The sequence below is a fragment of the Gracilinanus agilis genome, chromosome 1 (genome assembly GCF_016433145.1).
Source record: "Gracilinanus agilis isolate LMUSP501 chromosome 1, AgileGrace, whole genome shotgun sequence".
In the NCBI taxonomy this organism is placed as follows: domain Eukaryota; kingdom Metazoa; phylum Chordata; class Mammalia; order Didelphimorphia; family Didelphidae; genus Gracilinanus; species Gracilinanus agilis.
In genome coordinates, this window is record NC_058130.1 from 714,031,766 (window position 1) to 714,053,355 (window position 21,590).

The 21,590-nt window shown below is 36.3% G+C and overlaps 1 protein-coding gene across 1 annotated transcript in view; it reads left to right on the forward strand.

Annotated features, from left to right (window-relative positions):
* The first annotated feature begins 11,836 nt into the window (after window positions 1–11,836).
* RANBP3 (RAN binding protein 3) overlaps window positions 11,837–21,590 on the forward strand; it is a 61,838-nt gene continuing 52,084 nt past the window's right edge. Inside the window, exons 1-3 of the mRNA XM_044685236.1 lie at window positions 11,837–11,924; window positions 12,317–12,372; window positions 19,113–19,316. Coding sequence (XP_044541171.1) covers window positions 11,837–11,924; window positions 12,317–12,372; window positions 19,113–19,316 — 348 coding nt within the window. The remainder of the gene's footprint in view (window positions 11,925–12,316; window positions 12,373–19,112; window positions 19,317–21,590) is intronic.

The following is a 21,590-nucleotide window of genomic DNA, read 5'->3' on the forward strand; positions in this document are numbered from 1 at the left end:
GAGAGACCCTAAATTTCCCCATCCCTTATATTACCTTGTGTTGCTCAATAACTCAAAGTGAAATCTTAGACTTATATTATTTTAGAACTGGAACAAATCTTAAAGATCATAATTATTTAGAGCTGAAAGTGACCTTAGAACAGAGGTTTTTAACCTGGATCCAGGGGTAATGTATGAATTTCAAGGGGTCAATGAACTTGGATGAGGAAAAAAAGTACATTTTAATTTTCACTAACCTCTCAAGTGGAATTTAACATCTTTAATTACTTAAAAACATTATTCTGAGAAAGGGTCCATAGATTTCACTAGACTTCCAAAGGGATCTGTGATGCAATAATGTTTAAGAAACCCTTTGGTAGTTTAGAGAAGACTGTGGCCTTTTTTTCCCCCTTTAAAACCCAGACCTGCTGCCATAGAATCAATACCGTGTATTGGTTCTAAGGCAGAAGGGTAGTAAGGGCTAGGCAATGGGGGGTTAAGTGATTTTGCCCAGGGTCACACAGATAGGAAGTGTCTGAGGCCAGATTCAAAACTTGGACCTTCCGTCTTTAGGCCTGGTTCTCAAACCACTGAGCCACCAGGCTGCCCCCAAGGCTGTGGACTTCTGAGAAATACATAAAACAAAATACATAAGATTACAAAGAAGCCAATTTCATAGAAATATAGTTATCAAAACAAATGTTTTTAAAGTTCTTGGGCCCCAGGTTAAGAATCAAGTCCATCTTCTCTACTCATTTTACAGCTAGAGAAACTGAGAATTCCAATTAAGTAACCTACTCAGAATCACAGAAAGCTACTGACAGAGCCCAGAACTAAAACTTAGAACTCTTCATTCTTAGCCCACTACTTTTTTCCATTGTTCCCTGAAGGGATGTTTAAGGGAAATCCCTCAAACCACTGAAGACTTCTTTTGCCAGATAAGATGATGTGGTTGAGAAAATTGTGGTACTATATCAAATTAGGCACTCAAATGAAATTTTTACATAAAACCCAAATTAACAAAGTACCCCTCTTAAATGTACAACAGTTAGATTAAAGCATCCTTTACTGGGTATACAGGGAGTTCTGCTAAAACCTGAGTTTTATCAGTTAAAGAGAAGGTGTGAAAGTGTTGTCATGGCAGAGTGTTAGGGGTGAACTGTCTGGCTGAGATCCAGGACAAGCATTCTTTTAGCAAAGTACAATTGGGAGTTAAGGCTTCAACATTGCTGAAGCAGCAACTTCAGTCAAGAGAGGAGAACTGAGGTTGTTTCCATAGCCATGGCATTAGTATCTCTCATTCTGATGGGTTCTTACCATTAACACAGTTCACTGTTTAAGTTGTTAAATTGCAAGAGCCCTGCAGATAAAACTTCTTTGCCCATCTTTGACTTGATTGCTCAGGAAAAGAGGGAGTTTGGTGCCTACCTGGCAGTCTGTTCTCTGATAGGTGATAGTGGTAAATGTGTACCATTTCTTTAAGGCACAAGAAGGTTTAAGAAACTATAGTGGTTTCTTGGTGGAAAGAGCAGTGAACTTGGAATCAAGAGATCCTAGATTGAAATCTAACTATTTCTTACCTATGTGACTTTGTACAGATCATGCCCCTTCTCTGGGGCACACTAGCATTTATTAATAATTTATTAATTATATTATGTATCAGGCACTGTGTTCAGAACCTGGAGATACAAGTATGACAAAAGACAGTTCTTGTCCTTGGTTTCATTCTCTATAAAATGAAGGTGTTGAAATGATCCTTGAAGTTCCTTTTAGCTCAAACCCCTATGATCCATTATACAAGGAAGACTGCTTCTATTTTCAAACATGTGATCTCTTATGTAGCATTTAAAGTGGCAAACTACTTCAACAAATAAATAACTTTGCCATTCCTTGGACTTTTGGGTACTACTATCTGCTTTAAAATCCCAAACAGAATCATAAAGTCACATCTGTGTATCTACAAACTTTTATTTTGAATGGTCTTTACTGAGGAGATCCTACTGATTTTGGATTACAGCCTGAGCACAAGTACTATATGCCATAAATTCCATCTGTGTGGATTTCTCCTTTTAAGGTATATTTAAATTGGGGAAGACCATGCATGACCTTTCCCAAATTTATAGCCTCTTTTCTATAGCAAAAAATTCTTCAGTTGGATTTTATATCTTGCTTATTAGTGTGAAGATAAAAAACTGGTCAGCTCACCACTTTATCAGTAGTAATCAGAGTCCCTATTTTTATAGTACTTAAAGGTTTACCAAGTGGTTGTCTCATAACCCAAGAGGTAGGTAATATAAATACTATTATTATTACACCAATAAGGAAGGTCTCAAGAGTAGTGTGACTCATTTTCTATGGTCTGGGAGCTACCTACCAAGTGTGAGAGCTAAGACCCAAACCCTCATCTTTTGATGCTGAAGTTCTTTGTTGCCTTTTACAAGTTATTCTATTGTGGAATTGATTAGACAGAGTTATTTATAAAGTCATTTGTAAACACTAGTTATTTATCTTTTGCACATCAGCTAAGCCGTTGACTCCCAATTTCCTTCTCCACTGAGACTTTTCCACATCTTTTTTTCTCCACGGCACACTCATCCCCCCACCACATTCCTCCCCCCCACTGAGACTAGTAACTTAACCTCCTATTTCACTTAAAATATTGAGATCACTTGACAGGGCTCCTCAGCTTCACTCCTTGAAAGTTCTCAGTATTCTCCCACCCCTTTTCTCTTTTCTCTATCAATGTGCAACCTACTCCTTGCTAAGGCTAATTCCTTCTACTTGTGAGCTAGGTCCCAGCCTCTCTCATTATCTCTAGTATTTTGCTCCAACTTTTTCTCATCTATTTTCAGTCTTCTCTTCATTTATCCCTTTCATTTGTCTAGTAGCATATCCAAGTCTTTTTTAAAAAAAAGTCTTTCCAGACCTTTCTCCTTAAACAACTATTGTTATATCTCTTCTCCCCTTCACAATCAAAATTATTTTTAAAAATAGTTTATAACTAAAGAATCTACTTTCTAACCAGCCACCTTCTCCTTAACCTTTTAACAACATATGAGGTCTGTCCCCTCCACTCTACTGAAAATGCTATCTCAAAATTAACCATTGAATCACAGAATCTAGTGGCCCTTTTTTCAGCCTTTTGATCTTGGTAGCATTTGACATCCTGGGCATGGATATTCTGACTCCAAAGCCCTCAGGTTTGTGTACCTTTGTCTTTTCACTGGCTTCTTGACTTTGAAGTGTCATTACTATTTTTTAAAACCATTATCTTCTGTCTTAGAATTAATTCTATTATATTGGTCTAAGGCTGAAGACATTTTCACTTTTATTGTTTCAACTAACCATTCTGTGTAGATGATTTCCCTAATTCATTTATCCATTTCCATTTTCAATGCTGAGCTACCTCTGGGACTACTACTTGTACTAAAGGCACTGTATTTGAAGTTAGAGAAACTAAATTTTTGTTAACACTTTTCAGACCATTCTTCCTTATTCATAGATGTTATCATGGTGCACTTGTGTTTAGAATTCCCCCAAACACTCCTGATTGCCTATGGAGAAAACCTGGCATTCAAAGCTCTTCAAAATCTTGAGTCACCTATTAGCTTTTATATATTATCTACCTCTGTTCTATCTGGGCTTCCATTAAACTAGGCTGTGGTCTTCTAGGCTTTATACTTTTATATTCTCCCAGTTGATACCTTTTCCATTTCGGGCCTTAGGAAGAGCACTTTGTACATACCTCACTTATGTATAAATTGTTTTGTATGCTTAAGTTCTTTGTATATTTTTCATATTCTCTTTCTAGACTGAGCTAGATAAGGTGGTAGGTGTTTTGCCTTATCCAAACCTTGTATCTTCCACAAAAGCATTTAATATAAGTTAATTGAATTGAATTATCTTTGAGGCCTTTAAACCAAAATACTTTTTTCCTTTTCTTTGCTTGAGATAGGTAGAAAACAAATGCAGTAGAAAAGATTTTGAACGTGGACATTTTGGACACAAAAAGTATTGCTTTTAACATAGGAAAATGTTGCAGTCACATGGGGGTGAACTTGATAGTTCTTTAACAGTGCTGTTAATAGCTATAGTTCTGTGGGAGAATCTTATCCATAAGCGATTGATTTGTGTCTTTTATGAATTAAGTGGTGCAGCATGTTTACATCTGCTGCTTTTAGGAGTGATGATACACTTCCCAGCATGTATGTATACACCTGCTAAGCTCTACTGACTCCTGATCTCCTTCCTCAGAAGGAGAATGTTTGGGATCAGGGAAGAGTTCTGCACAGGAAACCAATTCAGCGATCCCGATTTATTTTTTTAAGATTTGCCTTGCATAATCTGCCTATTAGAAAGTAGTTGCCAGTTCTCTATACAAAAATGCATTTGGGTACCAGAAATTATATTTAGACTATCTATGAATCATCATCTCTTAAACTAATTAATGAATGACTCAGCTCTTTGTCTCCACTGATTAGGTTGGGGGGGGGCAGGCCGATTATAAGCCTTGTATTTCTTTTTATAAATTTTTACTGAAGTCTTGTTTATTTTTATCAACAAAATTTCTCCTAGGAATCTTCCTACCTCCACAAAAGCCATTTTATATAATAATATTTTTTAAAGAATGAGAGAAAAAATCAATAAAACCAACTAGTATATCCCCCCCAAAAAGACAAAACATGCAATGTGTCATACCTGTTGGACCTCCCACCTCTACAAAGGATTAGGGTAAAGTTATTTTTTAGTATTTCTTCTTTGGGGCCTTCCTTGTTCTTTGTGATTTTGCATCATTCAGTTTGTGGTTCTTTCCATTTATTCTGCTGTTTTCATTGAGAATAATATTAAGCCATGAGGCTTAAAGTGTATTTTGAAAGATGTTTTGGAAGGGAGCAGAATGTATCAGTAGCTTAGATAAAACTTGGCTTTGACTTTGCCATACTGACAGGTTTTTGCTTGTTTTTGGTTCATCTAGTAGTCTTTTTCTTTTCATTTTCATTTCAAAGCTATTGGTAATTTCTCAGAAATAACTTGTACAGTTGATAGTGACCAGCAGGTACAGGGATTAAGGCTAATGCTATGTTATAACATGCTGTTATTTTTGGTGTGAAGGTGCTTTCCATCTTGTCTTAGTAGATAAGAAGATTAAGAAACATCAACTAGGATTAAATCTAATTTCTCTAGGTATCTTGATGACATTTTTTGAGGTCTAATTTGGGTGGTATTCCACATGAAGGGTTGTCACCTGATTTATAGGACACATAAACAGGTAATATAAATAGTTCTCAGCTTCCTCTTTGTTTTTTACTTTTGTGTTCTTTTAGAGAGGAGAGAAGGATCATAATGGTAGGAGGAGGGTAATCCAATTGAATGGAGTTTGAGAATGTTTTATGCAATTTTTTTTTTTTTATGCAATGCCTATACTGATCTTAGGCTATTCAGTTTCCTGTTCTGTATATTTCAGCCAAACTATGGTTTTTCTTGTCTTGCCTTTGCCTTTCTCCTAACTCAGATGGATTTCTCTGCTTTCCCCTCTCTTCCATTTTCACTATTGAGCTCCCTTTTTTTCCTTTAAGGCTTGATTCCTGTGCTACCTCCTCCTCAAAACCTTCCTTGGCTGTGCTTCCTTTTCCCCACCTAAGCACTTATACTAATATTATTTCAGCTGATCATTAGGATGGAAATTTCTCATTGTACTTCATCTAGACTCCTCCTTTGTTATAAGACTTACTTGAGATAAAAGTACAGTATTTTTGTTCTTGTCCTTTCCTCATTAAAATATAAGTTTCTTAAGATTAGGGCCTCCTATTATGCTTCTTTGTATCCCAAGGGTCCCAGCATTATCAACCAAAATTAAGCAAGTATTAAGTCCTTGTGGCTTTGCCCGATACTAACCTAGGTGCTGGGGGATACAATTTAAAAGAAAGAAAGAATCCCTAATTTCAAGGAGCTTATTTAACTGGGGAGACAGGAAGTACACACACATATACAGAATAAATGCAAAATGATAAAATGCAAAGTAGTTAAATACCAAATAGTTTGAGAGGAGAGGTACTAGCAGTTGAGGGCATTTGGAAAGGCTTAATGTAGGAGGATATATAGGAGTCCATTCTAGGCATGGAGAATAGCTAGTGGAAAACCTTCAAGATGGGACCTATTGCTATGCGGAAGCAACAGAGATGCTAGTGCTTTGGCTGGATTGATTAGGAGTGTTGGAGAAAAGAATATTGTTCAGTGAAGCTGGAAAGGGAAGGCCAGGTTCTAAAGGCCTCTAAAAACTAAACAATGGAATTTATATGATTCTAGAGTTGATAGTCATTGAGGTTTATGTCTTGCTCATAGTAGGTGCTTAATAAGTGTTTACTTGAGTGGCATTTCACATTTGGGGAATGTATTTTTTTTTTTAAACCCTTACCTTCTGTCTTGGAGTCAATACTGAGTATTGGCTCCAAGGCAGAAGAGTGGTAAGGGTAGGCAATGGGGGTCAAGTGACTTGCCCAGGGTCACACAGCTGAGAAGTGTCTGAGGCCAGATCTGAACCTAGGACCTCCTGTCTCTAGGCCTGGCTCTCAATCCACTGAGCTACCCAGTTGCCCCCTTGGGGAATGTATTTTTATGAAAAAGATTTTATTTCATTTAAATTTTGACATTCCGAATATGTAGAACATTTGACCAAAGAGAACAGCAAACATTTATTTGATCGACATTGAAGTGTTAACCTTGCAATGTGTCTGGTTCTTTGCTTGATAACTTAATGATTTCTTTCTCAATGAACCTCTTTTTGTTGATTTATATTACATTTAGACTTGGCCAAAGTGAAAGGAAGTCAAATGATGTGCCTAAAGTTTTGCATTAGCCCTTCTCATCACCAGCCCCTAAGTCCTAGGCTAGACCAAACTTTCCCACAGGTCTTTATCTGTAGATTTAGCAGATAGAATTGTTCTATGTTGATCCATTCTGAGTATTTTGAAAAGAAAGTATTTTTGTCATTTCCTTATAACTAAAGCATTCTTTAGCCCTCCCTCCCCCCAAAAAGAAAGAGAGAGAGAGAGAGAGAGAGAGAGAGAGAGAGAGAGAGAGAGAGAGAGAGAGAGAGAGAGAGAGAGAGAGAGAGAGAGAGAGTGAGTGTTAGATCTGAACAAACTCAGAGTTGAACACAAACTTTCTTTTGGTACTTAACCACCAGAGGTATGAATAATATTTGCACTTAGAGCATGCAAAGGGCTAAGAAATAAGCTAGGAATCAAAATGTTTTTTTACTTAACCTTGTTTTTTGTTGGTTTTTTTTTTTTTAATTTGGTAAAATGAGAAAGTCAGATGAGGCAACTTACTACTAACATCCTTTCTAGTTCTGTGTATTCTATACCTATTCATTATCATTAGGAAGCACTGATTCATTTACTTAGCAGGCATTTATCAAGTACCTACTGTGTTCTAAAAATGGGGGGATAAGGTAAGGGAACTCCAGCTTAACTGCTAGATTGCCTAACAGGAATTTATGAATTTCCCATCACTAATGTAAACATACACTTCCAAGACATATTATCTATAGGCAGAGGAAACAATTTAAACCCAGCTATTGTAGGGTTATGTTGAGTCAAAAAGGGGTCAAAGTCATTTGGGGACAAAGGAGATGTATCTCTTGAAGTCCTGGTTTGAGTGTCAGGGAGGTTGATAATCCTTTGGTTGATTAAGGAATGCCTCAGAGAAGAGATATTATTTCCAGAGCTCTTTAAAAGCTTTAAGTGTTAGGGGCTGACTGGGGGCCTTTGGATTAGAGGCTCCAAGATGGGATAATGACAAGAATGAAGTTCAGGGCACCAGTATGAATGATCTTGAATGAAAGACTCTGAATACTGGACTTGATCCACAGTGTGTTCGGTAACTGCAGTGCAATGAAAGAGGAACAGCCATCTGTTCAGTCCACCAATGAGGCATAATTTTACAAGGTAGGTTTGGAATGTTTTAAAGGAGACGAAATTCAGTGTTGACTTGTACAAAACTTATGAAAAATAATTTTGCCTCTACTATACTGGTGAATTTTTTTAGTTCTGTGACTTGAGTGTACCTATTGAAATTGTTTTGGGGTTTTCTTTTATTTATAAATATTTAGTTTGCTGTTGAAGAAGTACCCTACAGAGTATTTATTTCAGACTCTGAGTGACACTTACTTACTTCTTGGTTACTTTTATACTAAAAAACCTCTAGTAGCTCCCTTTTGCCCATAGGATAGAGCATAAACTTTTAAAAATAAATTTTTTTTAGTTGACAAAAATTTATTTTCTCTTCCCTCCCCCCCCCCCCCCATTCAGCTGGGAGAAAAAGCAAAGAAAAACAAAATCCTTCTAATGTTGTACATAATTAGGCAAAACTTTTTACATTGCTCATACATTTGTTGGAGACTAAAGTATTTCACTGCATGTCAACACCATTATCATTGGTTCTCTGGAATCCTGGTTGATCATTGCATTAATCAGAATTCTTATATCTTTCAAACTTGTTTTTTACAGCAGCATCATTGTATAAATTGTTCTTGTTCTGCTCACTTCATTCTTCATTAGTTCATACAAAATTTCCTGGATTCTAGTGAAACTGTCCCTTTCATTATTTCTTATATTAATACTTAGTATTATCTTATCTCAAATACTTAGTAGTATTCCATTAGATTTACATATCATTGTTTAACTATTAACTCCCCAGTTGATGAACACCCCCTTAGTTTTATTAGTTCTTTTCTACTACAAAAAGAATGGCTATAAATATGTGTGTGTGTATTTTTTTTTTCTAAATATGGGTCCTTTTCCTCTTTGATCTTTTTGGGGTATAGGGAGAGTAGTGACATCAGTGGGTCAAAGTGGTACACACAGTTTATGTACTTTTGGTTGCAAATTTACAAATTATTTTCCCAAATGGTTGTACCAATTGCAGCTATATAAGAGTGCATAAATGAAACTTTTCTCACAGACTCCAGAATTTTTGTCATTTTTCTCTTTAGTCATTTTTGCCAATCTGATATAAGATGGTGCCTAAGTTTTTTTAAATGTGCATTTTTCTAATTATTATTGATTTGGAGCATTTTTTCTTATGGCTGTTGACAGTTTGAATTTCTTCCTCAGAAAATAGTCTATTTAAAACCTTTGACCATCTAAATACTTGGGAAATGGTTCCTTTTATATATTTGAATCATTTCCTATATATCTTGGAAATAAGACTCAAAAGCAAAACTTGATGTAAAGATTTTTCCTCAGTAACTTGTTTCCTGTTGAATTTTAGATGTTTTATACAAAAAGTTTTAATGTTATGTAATCAAAATTACATATTTTGTATTTTGTGATCTACTCTGGCCCCCCTGTAAAACATAAACTCTTTAACCTGGCATTTAAGGACCTTCACAACTCGACTTCAGCCTTATTTCACCCAGTATTTTAGCCAAATTGGACTAATACCAGTTCTCTTATCTTACTTTGTTCTGCTTTTATACATTTGGTAGCTTTCCATTCCTGGAACATACTTCATCTTCACCCAGTTTTGGTCCCACTTTGTGAAACTTCTTCAGCTTCTCTCACCCTTCCCTGCCACCTGGAATTGTTTCCTCCCTCATATTTTCCTGTTTCCCTGGTGCGCTTTACTCTCCTTTGTCACATTTTACTTTGATTCATTTATTTGGGTACATCAAATACCACATCTGAGCTCTTTTAAGCAGAGGGAGTATCTTTTTTTAAATCCTTATTTCTCAATGTTAAGTACTAGGATTTAACATAGTAAAGTTTTTAATATATTTTGGTTGTCATTTAAATTATTTGCTTTAGCCTTATATTAACTAAGTGAATGTTGTTGGTGATGCTTTACTAGTTGTGTGATTGCAGGCAGTTTTTCAGCTATGATTTTGCTTTTTGTTTTAAAGATATTATTTTAGCTGCTGGAGTATATTACACAGGTTATTTATGTTGGTATACAGTTGTATATTACCAGTGTCATTTGCTGTTGTTGACTCCCTGGCTTTAGCAGAATGGAATTGACCATGATTGAAGACTATAGTTGATTTCTGTACTTTGGTTTGTTTCTGCCTTTGCTAGTGTGGAAAGTTACTGTTAACAGGGTATTGGAAGATGAAGTATTGGTCCAGGCATTGGCAGCAAGAAGCTAAGTTTGTGGCAAGCTTGTCTATGTTGCCAATGTCTTTCTTTGCTCATTACTCTGATTCTACTGCTCTCCTCTCAATATCTTGGTTTCTATTTCCTTTTCTGTTCCAACTGGGATGTTTTATTATTTTTTTTTAAATTAGCCAACCTACAAAATTCCCAAGAGCTCCTAGGACCTATGAGTATTCTAGGTTCCATAGAAAAAAAATTTTTTTAATCTTGCTGTTTTTTAAAAACTGGCATCCTTAAATGTTTATGAAGTTATGAAGAGCTTCACCCCTTCAATATCATTCCCTGAATATTCCCTGTAGTACCTTTTAATCCTCTAAATGTTTTTTGACTGATAGATTGCATAACAACTAATTTTAAAGACTGGAGAGCAATATAGAAGAAGAAACCTTAAAAGATATGATCTAGCTACTGTCTTTATACTCCAGTTTGTGCTAGCAGTTCTGCAGAACTTTTGAATGGTGGCAAACAAGCAAAATTGTTTAACATTTATACCCCTTTCTTGTTCCATCTGGTGCTTTTACTTTGCTCTTACATATTTTTTGCCCTTGGGCCCTAAAGAGAGGCTTGACTTCCTCTAGAGTTGTCTGCTTCATTGTTCTTAAGCATGTCTACATCCCTCTAGACACAAATTATTTCACCACCAGAAATGTCTCTGCTGTCATCCAAATGCTTCTTCTACACTGTCTCTCATAATATCACACTCCCTAAAGCCTGGCACCTCATTTCTCTTCAGTGACCATGCTCCCTTTACTGCCCCTTACCTTATTCTCTTCCTGGGACCATTCTTTTTCGTTTTAAGTTGTGTCCTTAAATATCAGCAAATAACGATAGCTCTCTAAGCCAGCACTAGACAGAAATTAGTCCTGTGATCTCATAATGAAAGGAGTTCCTTCAGGGAGCCTCATTTTCAGTCTCTTACCCTGTCTGGAGAAAAGGAAGGGGTAGATGGAGTGATGACTTTCCTAGTATTGGGGAGCCAGATCTAACTCTTGGAACAAGTTAGCATGGGAGAGAACTCCTGCAAAGGGTTGACTAGTCTTCTTTACAGCCAAATGTTAGCAACAACAGTTCCTAAAATGTATTTTATGTTGTCATAAAGGTAACTGGGGTTTGTACTGTGGAAGGTGCAAGATTCAAAGCCAAGATCATGTGAAGACCCTGTGTATGGCACCTGGGATTTGTAAAGGGCTTCTTGGCACATGTTAAATGAATTTTACCAACATTGAAAGAGTTTGACAGATTGTGATTTTACTGAGCTGCATTTTAGATCAAAGGTCTCTGCCCTATAGAATTTTATTGTGGGAATTGTGTTCTGCTTTTTCTCTATACAGCTATGCCCCAAAATTCTTCAAATAGCAACATTATGTTTGGTTGCCGGCTTGTCACAAGCAATTGCCATGTAGCCTCTTATTGCTTGCCTGCCTTTGGGTTGCTTTAGGGCATGTAATTGAACCCTGAACTTTGGAGAGGAACTGGGACCCTCCAGGAATGCCTCAGAGGCCAACTTGAAACTAAAGTGTCCCAAGGACCAAGGTGACAGAGGGGGTTGACTGTGAACTAGTCCATAACTCAGCTGGAGTAGGAGGCAGATTGCCAAGAGACCCTCACCTTAAATTTTCCCTGAAGTTACTTGGAACCTGCTGGATCAAGGGATACTTTGGGTTTCTAGAGCTTACCTGGCCTAATCACAATTCTTGGCAGAAATGGAGCAGAGAAGGAAAATGGATGGGACACTCCAGTTCTGGCCAGTTGATGGACTTGGGAGGGTATTCTACAATCATTCAGTGCCAGGTTACAGGACAAATATGCACAAAACAATGAATGAGAAAAATAAATGCCATCCAACTTGTCACATTTGTTTGTCCCACACTGGTAGTATTCCTTCATTTGTACCCATTAACCTGTGATACCATTTCATTCCTTTGGCAACATTTTTTAAAGTTGGACTCCAAAACTTTAACAAATAAATCTTGTTTTAAGTTTCCAAATATGTATGTTAACTTAGAATCCAAGTTGTATTGGAGAAGCTAGTGGGACAAGCTCCCAGAGGGTGTATGCAACATGGTTTGACTTTTTCACTGCTATTTTGTTTTTTTTGTAATGTGATGTTCTTTGGAGATGATGGTATTTTTTGTTCTGTTTTTAAGTGTTGGGGGGAAAAAAACCAATTTTTCTTTTTGCAGAAAAGCCTGCCATTGCACCACCCGTCTTTGTGTTTCAGAAGGATAAAGGACAAAAGGTAAGGGGCCAGTAAGTTATAATCTTCTATGCGTTGGTTTCTTTAACCTGCTTTCAACCTGTAGGGATGCATAAAGTAATAGAAATCTGTTGTAGAGTTGTGGAAACCTACCTAGGAAGAGAATGTCAAGGCTAGAGATATAGAGGGTGAGGGAGGTCATAAGATTACTCTGGGATTGATGATTGGATTATTTTGTTGTTTTCAAAAAGTGATATGAGATGGAAGTGGATAATAAGGAGAAAAAAATTAGTACTGTTAATACTTTTTAGGAGCGTTTTCTGTCTCATTGATCTCAGTACTTTGTTGCTTTGGAATAGGGCCTTGTTAAGTCGTTACTGTTGATTGTATGACTTAGAATAATTACAAATTATTTGCTTTATATTTAATGACTACCTTTATCCATGGAGGCTTTTGTTTTGTTTTGTTTTGTTTTGTTTTTCAAATTGGATAAAGGGTTACCAACATACTGTGTTGGTGGAATGCATTGTTAAGGTCACAGAAAACATAACTAGAACCAAAGCTGTTGAGTTCAGAGAGATGAGGAAGTACCATGTAGATCTTATAATGTCATGTGTCTTGGTTTTAAATATCTGAGTTAGGTGTGTATTAAATCAGTTGTGTGGATAAAGTAGTTGATAATCTGGGAGCGTGGTAAGTGTATGGTACTTTTGTCTCTCCAGAAGCAGCCCGGGGATGGTACAGATCAGTTTTTCCTGGATCATTTTTTACAGTAAGGTGTCACAGGGAAGACTAGGTGGTGAAACAAGGTATAGAAACAGTCTGCCCTTTTGCTGCACATACATTACCTTGTGTGTTAACATGAACTTTTAAAGAGATTTTTATTTGATCCTTTACCTGGCTTGTAAATCTTGTAATAATTTGTATTCTTTGATGAAATACTAATTTGAACTCTTTCTGTTATTGATTCCTTTGCTAAAGAAAGACATGAAAAATCTCCAAAGTTTGATAATCACGTTCTATCCCATTCCGAATAAAGATGCCTTCTTCTCTAGACCATTTTGTCTATTTATGGATCTTGTTCTTTCTGTTTTAGATATTCTGACTATGTGAAGAGTTTCTACATGTATTCATAAGTTATTGGGAAATGAGTGTGGAGATATTGAGAGATGAATTTATAAGAATATCTTTTCTAGTCTCATCTATTTTTCCTAGATGTTTAATGAATTGCAAAATTTTTAGAATTTCTTAATTACCTTTTAAACCATCTATTTTAGTTTAATAGAAATTGACAGTCCCTTAAGCTAGAAGTTATTAAGAAAACCAGAAGTTTTCTGTTTGTTTCTTTTAGAAATATTTGTTGCTTGCTGGTGTCACACCAGTTTCATAATTGCCAGTGATTATGTCTTTTGATATAATTGTTCCATTGCTGTGACCTAGAAGGAGGCCCTTGTAAGTCACATAATTTGTGATGAAGTTGCATGGAAAACATGAAGAAAAGGCTTTTACTTTCTTTTCTTTTCTTTTTTTTAAGCGTGTGACCATTTTAAAAAATCAGAATAATGAGTTATGGTTTGGCAAAAGTCCAACTTTAGTGCCTCATCATGTCATGGAAGGTAACTGGGCTCTCAAAAGTCATTAACAATGGAGCACAAAATCAAGAAGGCTTGGCAAACTGCTTCTTGTCCAAGGACCAGCTTATAATATGATTTTAATTATTGTTAACCTCAATTTGAGATTCTTGTTGAAAAAGTGTGAGCACTTCAGTACTAGAAGAAATGAGCCATATCCATATTGACATTCTCATTATCAACAAAAGTAGAAGACACATAAAGAAGTTGCAACTAAGTTGAAAAATGACTTCTTTGGGAAAGCTAATAAAGAAATCGGTATGTTTGATTTCATTGTGATATAAAAGGTACCATGGAATATTAAATCAATACAGTAATTAAATGTAAACGTGTGAATGGATAGAAGGAAATACCCTGGTGGTTTCTCTAGAGTAAGATTGTACTGGAAGTGCTTATTGCCATGACAGAGCATCCTGGTATCTAGCATTGGTTGTACCCTGTCATTTTAGAGTTTAGTAATTGAGCTGACTAAGCAACGCTTGTTATTTATAAAGTCACGTTGATAATTCCTGATATTGCCCTGTTTTGAGGTATCTTACCATCAGGTATTATGTTTATGATGCCATTGAGTGTTGAAATGAATAAAATCCTTTTCCTTCATTGTTTCTTACAAATGAGAAAAATTAGTGCAATATGTCAGGATGTCTGTCAAATATCTGCTTTTGTTTCTTCATTTGCCATTGTAAGCAAGAGTAGAAGTGAAAACAGGCCTTCCAAAAACAGCTACAACGTTTCTTTCCTAGATAAAGCATTTAGACTTTTACCCCTTTATTCCTTGAGATATTATCCAGGTTTTCTTTATTGCTGTAGTTAGTCATGTATAATGGTCTTCTAGTCTAGTATATTTTTTTTTTCCTGAGTAACTTTCTCGGCCTGAGAAAAGATTGCTCAACTAGCTAAATTAACTATGAAACAGCACATGATTGGTGTTGGAAAGACCAGTTCCTCTCCTTTTCAAATAAACATGTATGTTTTAAGAAAATATCTTCACTATTCAAGTTCAGTTTGTTTATTTTATTACTGAATCTTGATTTAAATTGATTTTGAAAAACTGAAGTTATCAGAACATTGTTAGGTTTTAAAAAAATTTTTTTTAGAAGACTAGCTAATTTCTTTTTCACAGGGAGGAAATTGATTTAGCTTCTGTTGTATTTCTAACAAATATTAGCTTCTGTTATTTTCTCAGCAAATATAGAAGTTGCAGTAGGATTGCATATAGAATGGTGGGACATCTTTTTAATATTTTAACTTCCATTAAAAACTGTAAGCACATTTTATTTAGTGCTTAGCAAAGCAATTTCAGAACTTTGTGGTTGCTGTCCTGATATATTGACAGACTTGGAGAATGTAGCCTTGAATTTAGCTGCTGTCTAATTCCAGTTCTTTTGCATGTTCAGCATAAACTCCCAAGATTGGTTTATTTGCTAAGTGTGTATTTGTTGTGAAATCCTTTTCCTTTAATATTTTGAGAGAGCTGAGATAGACAAGGGTGATGGGGACTTCAAACAAACAAACAGCAAAGGTGTTACTTCAGAGTTGAAGTAAATGCCAGTGCTTTCATTGTGCCAGGTACTGTCCTAAGCACTGTCCTAAGAGGATGCAAAGAAGTCCCTGCCCTCAAGGAGCTTACAGTTTAATGGAGGAGATAACATAAACAACTTTGTACAAAAGATGTGTGTGTGTGTGTGTGTGTGTGTGTGTGTGTGTGTGTGTGTGTGTGTGTGTGTTCCTGTGAGTATCTCTAATTTGTCATTGTAATATGACAAATTAGAGATAATCACAGAAGGAAAGGCTTCTTGTAGAAGGTTGGATTTTTTTTGCTAGGACTTGAAGGAAGGAGAGTAGATGAAGATAAGGAGGTAGAATATTCCTTGCATGGAAGACAACCAATAAAAATGCCAGAAGGGGAGTGTCTTGCTGGAGGGGGATTGGGGTGCAGGTGCACACTGGGATGAGGAATTGCAGACTACATGGGGGAGGGGAGAGTAGTAAAAGTTTAAGAAGACTGAAGAGATAGGAAAGGAGTCATGTTGTAAAAGACCAAATGTCAAGGGATTTTATATTTATCAGGAGCCACTGGAGTTTATTGATAACTCTCACCTTCCCCCCTCCACTCCCCACCCCCACCCCCACCCCCCCCAGGATGTAGTCAGATAGATCTGCACTTTAGAAAGATTAATTTGACAGTAGAGGATGATCTAGACTGGAGTCTTGAAACCAACCAGCAGGCTATTGTAATAGTCTAGGCATGAGATGATGAGAGTCTGCTTGCACTTAGAGTGGTGGGTCCACAAAGGAGCAGGAAGCATATAAAAAAGATACTATGATGGTACAATTTTGTACAAACATACAGGATAAATTTGAGATAATCTTAGAGGGAAGGCACTAAAATTAAGGGGGGCTTGGAAAAGCTTCTTAGAGAAGGTGGGATTTGAGACTTGAAGGCAGCCAGGGAAGCCCTGAGTTAAGAGATAAATGGATGGATAGTACTCCCAGAATGGGGGACAGCAAGTGAAAATATGGAATATAATGAGATGAATGTTCAGTTATTTTATTTAAATTCCCTATCTTTTTTTTGTATTATAATAAGCATTTTAGAAATGAGGATTGGTTTTTGAGGTTACTGACCATCTGTTTGTTTGTTTTTTTAACTACTTCAAAATACCTTAGAAGATAACATAGAGCAGTGATGTCGGTATTGTTGATTACTTCTACCCATTTGATCATACTTCATGTCTTAATAAGCTGGATTAATAAATTCTCTGAACAAAAAAATCCCAAAACCCTAGCATCTGGTAATCTTGTCTTCTGGGCATGAGCCTCCCAGGATTTAATCAGGACAGTCTTCAGGAAGCAGATTTAAGATGTTTTTATAAGCTTTTTGGGAAGCCTTTGCAGACTAGTGGAGCCTGCTGGGAAATTATACTTTGCTGGCCTACCCTTTCAAGTTGACCTTATATCACTTTCATACATTAGAATAGAACTTTAGTAGAGGTAAGAGCATGTTTTTGAAGAAGTGATTTGTCAGAAAATGTTGTGCTAGTTTTTAAAACATAATTTTGAAACTCATTATTCCTATAAATGGTGATCATATAGCGTGCAAATGATTTATCAGCTGTGTTTATAGGTGATATAAAAGGCTGATGAGTTCTAGGTGTTTGATTTATAAAAATTTAACATTGGAAAACTTTAAGGAAGGGAGCTTGCTGGTTAGGTGTAACAATAATAGATCACATTTATATTGTGCTTTAAAGTTTTCAAAACACTTTAATTGATTAATTAGTTGTAAAAACCTTATAAGCTAGTGTTGATAAAAGTGAAGTAGTTAGCTCTATAAAGTTTTTTAATCTAACTTAACCTGTGGTAAAACTTTTTAACCAAAGGTAATGATTAATTTCATTTGTTAGGCCTCTGATTTTTTTCCTTATTAATTTCTTGGCCTACATTTTTAGCATTTTACCTGTTTTGAAGGGATTAGATCAATAGAAGCAGGGATGGGAGAAAGTTGGATATATTTATTAATAATCTAGTTCTCTTTTTTGTTGAATTCAGATGATTCATTTTGGAAGGAAGGGTGATTCCACTAGCTTTGTTTCCCCCTGATGTTATTTGGCTAGATTATTTAGATTTCTATTGAAATGTGCCATAATTAATGATTTGGATCAGTTGACAGTTAATTTATAAGTCATACACATATATATATATATATATTATATTGCTGCTTTTAATCCTACAGGATCAGATGGGGCTTTTTGGAGTAGCAGGTTCTGTGCAGTCCTATGTACCTGATCAATCTAGGAAATGAAGAACAACATTCCCTGAAGGACTTAATGTCTGTACCACTCATTTGGCAATTATACCACTTTGAGACATCTTGAAACCACTTAATGCAAAGATCTAGTGGAGGAACCAGGGGAATGTTTGAGAGCCCTCTTCCGGTATCTGAAGGGCTGTCATGGAGTAGAAAGATAGGACTTATTCTATTTGGCCTCAGAGGGCAGAAGTAGGAACAGTGGGTAGAAGGTATATTTCAAATAAATATAAAGGGAAAATTGTTAAGAGTTAGAATTATCCAAAAGTGAAAAGGAGATGATGAGTGCCAGTCATTTATCTCTGCTCTCACTGGAGGTATGCCAGGAGACATTGCATATCCGCTTATTAGAGATATTGTTGAAGAGATTTCTGTTTTAAGTATGAATTCAACTGTATGTCTGGGAAGTACCCTTGAGATTATCAGATTTGATGATATCTGAAGAGAAATCAAAGTTCAGTCAGTAAGTAGTGCCCAAATCCCTGCAAAACAGATCTGGGAGAAATTCCATGGAATTGTTATCTCCTACTGGTGGTGTCAAAGCTATTCCTTTAGCATCCAGGTGCCCCACCTCAAAGAATAATAAAGGAATAGGAAGAGATCTTATAGATTTTCAGACTAAACTTTCCCCAACTTTTGGTTGCATTGGTTTGCTGAGCTTAGTCCATTTTCCCCAAACTCAGTGACCTACCTTATACCCCCCCAGTATATATACATTTTCATTTCTATTAGGCTCTATCATCAGTTACTCTAAACCAAGAATGAGGGAATGGGATACCTATATTTTTGTTTTGGGCACCATAGATTGAAAAAATAGGATCATGGGATTTAAGAGCTGAAAAAGAGATCATTTTGTCCACTTGAGTCCTAGGGAGGGAAAGTGCCTTGTTCAAGGATCATATAGGTTGTAACAGAGTGGAAAATTGAAACCAGGTTCTCTGACTCCAAATCCAGTGCTTTATCCACCATGCCACAGCTACCACCTTAGTAATAGGAAACTTTTGAATATTCGTCAAGTATGGGGTTTCTTTGGAAATTTTGAAAAACAAGCCCCAAACTTCCTGGATCCTACCTGTGAGAGCCTTTAGCAGAAATTAAATTGGCAGCAGCAGTAGATCTAAGTTGTTTTGTTTTCTCTGCTGTTGGTTTGGAATGGCTTTTTGTTAAACAGGTTCTTAGACCTGTTCTGTACTTGCTTGATGGCACTTCTGCCCGGAGCAGTTCCTCCCAGTAATTGGCAAAAGTTATTAAAGGTTAAAGTATCACCTGGCTCTGTGACAACTGCTCTCTCCCGTGTTGCAGCCTTTGCATTGAAGGAAAATTGTCTTTTTTGCTCCCAGTCCTCTGCAGAGCAAAAAGGCTTGCCGGATTCGGGAGAGGCGCCTCAGGGGGAGGCTGAGTCCCCCCACCATGGTATGGGTCACCCAGAGTCAGCTGGTGAGCATGCCTTAGAGCTTCCCATTCACGCTAGTGCCTCAGCCAGCGCTTCTCCGCTTCCCGCTTCCGAAGCCCGGCCTACTTCTATTCAGCAAGAACTGGCAGGGGTAAGTTCAAATCTACCCAGTACTACTACTGCTCAGGGTATCCTAAACAGGAGTATCCCTGGCCTCTTCCCTTTATTCTCCTGGATCCAAGCCCTAGAATAACTTAACAGTTATCCTAACTTAGAGGAAAGTGACAATATTATTCAGCTCCTCCTAGTTCATTTTATTTAAGTAAAGTCAGTAGAGATTAATTTTCTTTTAATTTGGACTTTTCTAATAGAATATGCCTATAGAAATTTGTCTATCTGTCTCCTCCCCCCCTCCCCCAAACTCCCCTCTCATGAAGGATGAAAGAAGTAGGTAGCAAAAACAAATCTTAAATCAGAACACTTCTTTACTGTTTGTCTCTTTTGTTCTCGAACTTGGGCATTATTCTTGAATGCCTCATAAATCCAAAAAACAGGTGTTCCTTTGAGATAGAAGGAAAATTTTCTAACTCAGTTTGAGAGAGAATGATTTCAAGACAGATTGTTTTCAGATAGAACATAGATAGACTGCTGTTTTTCAGTCAGGTCAGGAAGAGGAAAAGAGTCCTCATAATATAGATGAATTTATCATTTGTATTAAGATTTGATGATTATATTATAGATAGAGGGAGCCAATTAAAAAAATGGAAGAATTTAAGTTTGTTAAATTTGGTGAGCCCAGATCTACATACAAACAAACAAATTGTTTCATCATCAAGGAACAGGTTTCTACAGAAAAACTATTTTCATCTTCTAGTTCCTGTAATTCAAAGGAAAAAGAGGGATGGGTGGGGTAAGAGAGAGAGAGAAAGAGAAAGACAGACTTTAGAGGACCTCAAATATCATTGAAGTACTAAACTAAAAAAACCAGCATTCCTAAAAGGAATCTTAGAAGTACATGTGAATTTTTACACCATATCTTCCTTGCCTTAAGCTATCTTATGTATGTTATTTAATGCAGAAGACTCAAGTTTTCTAAGGAGATTGATAAAATTAAGCTAAAATTGTCACATATTTGGACTTTCAGAGAGAGGAGATGGTCATGTTTATATAGAAACAACATTTTGAAAGAAGCAGTTAAGTGTTGAAGTTATCATCATATTACAAGGCCTTATAACAATAACCAGTTTTTCAGGAGTGTGAGCGTTTGGATCAGTGAAGCAAATTTATCCTGGCCCAAAGCTTTGCCCAAGTATCATTGACCTGCTTTCTTAAGGGTCTGGTTTGCTAGTAGATGGTATATAAGAACCAACATGAACAAAAGAAGATAATTTATTTCCAAGGAACTCCAGAATAGTTATCTTAGGTTTTATATTATTTATAACTCCATCTTTGGCTTTAGTATATACAGATAAGTTACAAGTTTCCTACCATCTTGTTCTCTCAGGAACAGCTAATATTTATCCAACAGATACATCAATCTAACAGACTCTTGATACGCTTCTTTAGCATCTTGGTTTTTAATTATAGGATAGGTAGTAAGATGCTAGATAGAAATAATTTAAAGTCAGAATCTTGGATATTTTTTTCTAGCTGCTTTGCCTTATGTAAAGCATTTGGCACTTTTCCTCAAAATCTTATATGTAACAGTATCCTCAATCATTGTGTAAAGCAGATTATACTTGAAACTCATGGACCTGTGATTAAAGATTCTAATTCTTAGAAATTCAGTCAGCTATTGTATTGATAAGCAAAAGGTCAAACTTCATTTCAACGCATTCTAAGACAGAATCCTAAAATGGATCCAACGTGAGAAGAAACCAGAATATGGGAAACTATATTTTGAGGGTCATTTCTTCTCCCTATCATTTGGTATTGGCATACTACCTGCATGGTGTCAGCAATGGCTTTGTTGTCACAGTTTCAGGTTAGCTGACTCCCCTCACTATATAAGAAAGAAAAACTAAACTTAAAATACTGGTGAAGTGAAGTAGAAGATCATGTTAAATGGGCTCAAATTCAAAGGGCTCTATAACTTTAAAAGACCATATACTAAGGAAATCCTATGATCTTATGGCCACTATCTACAGGGATCCAGATTACAACCTCTGCATTTTGACCCATGTTGTTTACATTACAGAAACTTTAAAATATCCATAGATTAGCTACTTATCCTTCTAAATAAATTAGTTCTCAGTTGTTTACTGGAATAGAGTTCAGAAAATAAGCTACTTGACTGGACATTATCTGTCTGCTCTCCTTTATTTTCTGACACTGATGACGTTTAAAAACAAGAGAAGACTAGAATTCTTATCATATATTGCCAAATATTAAAAAATATTTTTTCACAGGAATCAGAACCTTAACT